General features: G+C 45.7%; 1 protein-coding gene across 1 annotated transcript; it reads left to right on the top strand.

Annotated features, from left to right (window-relative positions):
* Positions 1 to 2,315: 2,315 nt before the first annotated feature.
* On the top strand, positions 2,316 to 3,983 carry LOC311624790 (putative cystatin-15; the record flags this gene model as incomplete). The annotated part of the gene is made up of 3 exons (XM_084888406.1): positions 2,316 to 2,594; positions 3,215 to 3,325; positions 3,903 to 3,983. The coding sequence occupies 3 exons, from the start codon at positions 2,316 to 2,318 to the stop codon at positions 3,981 to 3,983; spliced, it is 471 nt and encodes a 156-aa protein (XP_084744532.1).
* Positions 3,984 to 4,592: the final 609 nt, after the last annotated feature.

Here is a 4,592-nt window from a genome sequence, read left to right as displayed (position 1 = left end):
TTTCTTTGCCTCAATTTGGGGTACAAAAACTGGAGTTCAGCAACTGCCGAAGAAAAAGGGCTATGAACAGTGAGGTGTAGAGATTGGCTGTGCAATTTGTGAAAAAAATATGATGAAGTTATTGAAAACAATCTTTTCCACTCCTTGCAAGAAGTCCCAGGAGTGGAAAAGATTGAAGAATAAAAGCAGTCCCAAAGCATCATAAATCTTCTGAGAATGAAAAATAATATCAGCCAAGACTGGTTTGACTCAATACATAGAGCATCTGCCTATGGACTGAAAGGTCCCAGGTTTGATTCAGGTCAAGGGCATGTACCTTGGTTGTGGGCACATCCCCAGTGGGAGGTGTGCAGGAGGCAGCTGGTCGATGCTTCTCTCTCATCGATGTTTCTAGCTCTCTATCTCTCTCCCTTCCTCTCTGTGGAAAATCAATAAAATATATTTAAAAAAATAGAAAATAATACCAAGAAAGGTTTATTGCAAAGAAAACTTGCAGTCTTGCTATACTTGTTTCCTTTACTCCTCACCCAGAATTCTTCATTCCTGAGACTTTTGGTCACCAAATGAGTGGAGGTGTTCCCACAACAAGCAATTATGTAACACCAGCTAGATATTTTACAATGTAATGCAATTCTAATTCTATCTGGAGAATAGTGTCAGATTCCACAGGTTAAGAGCTCAGTCCCATAAGACTACTTTCCCCTCACTGCAGATGCAAATCACAATAATAGGTCCCCAGGATACCCACAACTTCTGTTTGATTTGGCTAAAAATCCGAGGTTCCCACAACCACCTTTAATTTGCTAGAGCAGCTCACAGAACTCAAGAAAACTTATGTTTAACAGTTTACTAAAGGACATGGTGAAGGATACAAGTGACCAGCCAGCAAAGAGATACTCAGTGTGAAGTCTGGGGAGGTCCAGAGAGCAGGAATCCTGTCCACATGCAGTTAGGGGCATCCCCCTCAGTACAAGGATGTGTCCACCCATTGGGAAGTTCCCAAATCCTATATTTTGGATTTTATGGAAGTTTCATCATGTAGGCATGATTGATGATTAACTCCATTTCCGCCTCTTTCACTTCTTTGGAAGATAGGGGGTTGGTGGGGCTAAGAATTCTAACCTACTGATCACGATTTGTTCTTTTTGTCACCCAACCCTCATCCAAGAGCACATCCAGAGTCCTCTTAATATTATAGAACAAAAAAATGCTCTTAGTGTTCTTATCACTTCGAAATATCACTTCTATTATCTCACAGAACTACACTATGGGAGGAGGCTTAAGAAAGTCTTCAGGGCCGAAACCGGTTTGGCTCAGTGGATAGAGCTTTGCCCTGCGGGCTGAAAGGTCCTAGATTCGATTCCGGTCAAAGGCATGTACCTTGGTTGCGGGCACATCCTCAGTAGGGGGTGTGCAAGAGGCAGCTGATCGATTATTCTCTCTCATCGATGTTTCTAACTCTCTATCCTTCTCTCTTCCTCTCTGTAAAAAAACAATAAAATATATATTTAAAAAAAGAAAGTCTTTAGGAACACTCAGGGGTAAAATGACGGTCCTGACCCCTCTCCCAACAGGACCCAGAGACACTCCTGGGGTAGATGAGGGTCTTAGTCTCTCCCCCACCAGGTTCCATAGCTCCCATCCATCTATTTGTTTATTCATTTATTCTCCAATCTCTCCATGCCCCTCTTCCATTTTACTCATAGGAATGCAGACCGTTTTCCCAGGGAGCAGCCTCTCGTGTCCCCTCTGCTTCCATATCTGTGACCATGATCACAGGGGAGTGGCCTTTGGGGGTGTAAACCCATCCCAGTGTGATAGAACTCCCTCCCTGCACTGCCAAGCACGGGCAGGCCTCACAGCGAGTAGGCCAGCAGGTGCCAGAGGTAGTGTAGGAGATTGTGCACTGACCTCTCCCTGACCCTTCTGATGTTCCCTGAGATTGTAGGCTGCAGCCAAGGTCAGAGGTTGACCTGGCTTTTATATCAAGTCCTCAGGACTTAGGGTCCATTGGTATTCCTAAGAGCTCTTGAGACCCTGTCATCCCCACGCTGTGCTGCTGTGAGGGCAAGCTAGCGGGGCTTAAGACCCCTCCCCAGGCCCTATCAGGCCTGGCCTGGGACAGGAGGAGGCAGCCCTGGAAATGTGCAGGGAACAGGTCACGTGGCATGAATGTCCTTGGGTTCAAGGCTTATGTGAGGAAGGCTTGGGAAATGTTCTGCTTTCTGTTTGGTGAGGACAAGGAAGGGAGCGGAGAGGAGGAGCTGGACAAGGCGCATGCCCGCGCATGGATTCTGGGGGCAGGGCCATGTGGGATGGGGAGCTATAGAAGCAGCTCCAAAGCAGCTGCCAACTCAACACTTGCATGCTGCTGGCCTCCAGGGCTGACGCCAGGCAGCATGCTCCTGAAGGTGCCTCTGCTTCTGGGGCTCATTGCACTGGAAGCTCCTGTCTGCAGTTCCAAGTATGTGGACGTTAGTAAGGACGCGCAGTTATTTGCCATAGGTGTGGAGTTTGCCATGTTTCAGTTCAACCAAGCCCAGGTGGATGAGTATGCTTACAAGCTGCTGTGGGTGGGGAGAAGCCAGCGCAAGGTAAGCTACAACGCAGCCTCCCCGCCCCCACAAACGGGCCTGGGAGGGGTGAGTCTTTGGTCTGCAAATGAGGAAAGGAAGATTTTTTGTTTTCGGTAAATATATTTTAAAATGCAAGGTATCATTACAAGTGCTTAAAGTTTCTGGTTTTTTATTTTTATTTTATTGATTTTTTACAGAGAGGAAAGGAGAGGGATAGAAAGTTAGAAACATCGATGAGAGAGAATCATCATCTATCAGCTGCCTCTTGATCATGTCCCAGCCTCACTTCCCCCTGAACACTCCTCTAAGTGTACATGCCCTTGACCGGAATCAAAGGTACATGCCCTTGACCGGAATCAAACCCAGGACCTTTCAGTCCTCAGGCCTACACTCTATCCACTGAACCAAACTGGTTTTGGCAAGTTTCTGTTTTGGTTTCTTAACGAGTGAAGCCCCTGAAAATCAGAGTAGAGAAGGAAAGGAGATAGCAGAAAGGAGTGCACCAATGTATATCATTATTTATATGCATGCAGCTGCACATTCATATCTTTTCCCCGCATTTCTATTTCGTTGTTTGTGTTTTACTCCTTAGTTCACATTAAGTTTTTATAGCAATTTCTATACTTTCTTTTTGACAGCTGTTTTCTTGGAATTATTTAATGGACTTGAATATGGGCCGCACGGTTTGTAAGAAACATGATGAAGACATTGACAACTGCCCTTTGCAAAAAGGCCCAGGCATGAAAGAGGTTTGAGACTAAAATAACCCAAAGCATCATGAACTTTCTGGAAATAAAAAATAATATCAGAGAGAAGTCTTCATGAATACACCTGGGGTAGATGAGACTTAGCCCCTCTCCCACCAAGTCAGACCTTGTGGATGGGCTCACTTAGGGTGACACTGTCAGCGAGGCTGGTCTTCCCCTTTCACCCCAGCCTTGGGAAAAGCCTCCCCTTGGGGTGGGTTTGCAGCTTCTGCTGAGTGGGTGCAGGTCCACCTGGACCATCTCCTGGGCATTGTGCTGGCTCCCTAGAGTTCATGGGGAAGGGGCTATTAATCATGTGCACTGGGAAACCCCTCAGAGTCAGGTGCTGGCTTCAGCAGGCATCCTCTTAGGACTCTCTGGGCAACTTAGGTAACCACTGCCTCTCATCCCGTTTGAACCTTGAGCTTTTAAGTCCACTTCAGGCCACTGTTTTTTTGTTTTGTTTTGTTTTTTCTTTTTTTCCTTTTCTTTTGTAGTTTTAAATGCATCTTGAACTCTTCATGGTAAGTGCTCTCATGTGCTACATGGCTCTGATTTGTCCTGCAATTACATTTTTCAGGTGAACTGCACCTTTCTTGTGGATGCCCGACTATGGATTTCTGAGTTCACCCTCCTGGAGAGCACCTGCATGCCAACATAGGCGAGGAAGGAGCACCTGCTTCTCACAGCAGAAGATTCTTTTCCTCTAGAGAGTGACAGTTGGTCTGTCTTTGAAGTGTCAGGGGAATTAAAGGCATCTCAGAGCACTTTCTGGGTCCCTGTCAGTTTTGCGTTCTCCTGTTGTTTATTTTCCAGAGAAAGTTCTGCCAGTGGCAGAGAATTTATCACTATTATTCTTACCTTGGCTGCAGTTGCAGAGTGTTGAGTAAATCCAACTTCCCAGTTCACGTGTAGCTTGTCCTTACTGCTTCTTGTAGAGCCCCACTGCTTGCTTGTATATCCATCCATCCATCCATCCATTTATTCATCCATCCATCCATCCATCATTTTTTCCTTTTGTTCATTTATTCATCCATCCATCTATTTGTTTATTCATTTATTCCCCAATCTCTTCATGCTCCTCTTTCATTCCACTGATAGGAATGCAAACAATTTCCCCCCTCTGGGCCCAGGTCACAGTATAATAGCCTTTTTACAGTATAGGGATGGAAGGTGGGGGACAGAAGCTGATTGAAGGCTCTGTCCTCCATGTACACTCATCAGAGAATCTACAAAAAGAGCTTAGTCATCACCAAGAACATCCTCTCAT

The sequence above is a fragment of the Pipistrellus hanaki genome, assembly GCF_964339955.1.
Source record: "Pipistrellus hanaki genome assembly, chromosome: 6".
NCBI lineage: Eukaryota > Metazoa > Chordata > Mammalia > Chiroptera > Vespertilionidae > Pipistrellus > Pipistrellus hanaki.
The sequence above is the reverse complement of the archived record's forward strand: the minus strand, read 5'-3'. Positions and strand labels throughout refer to the sequence as shown.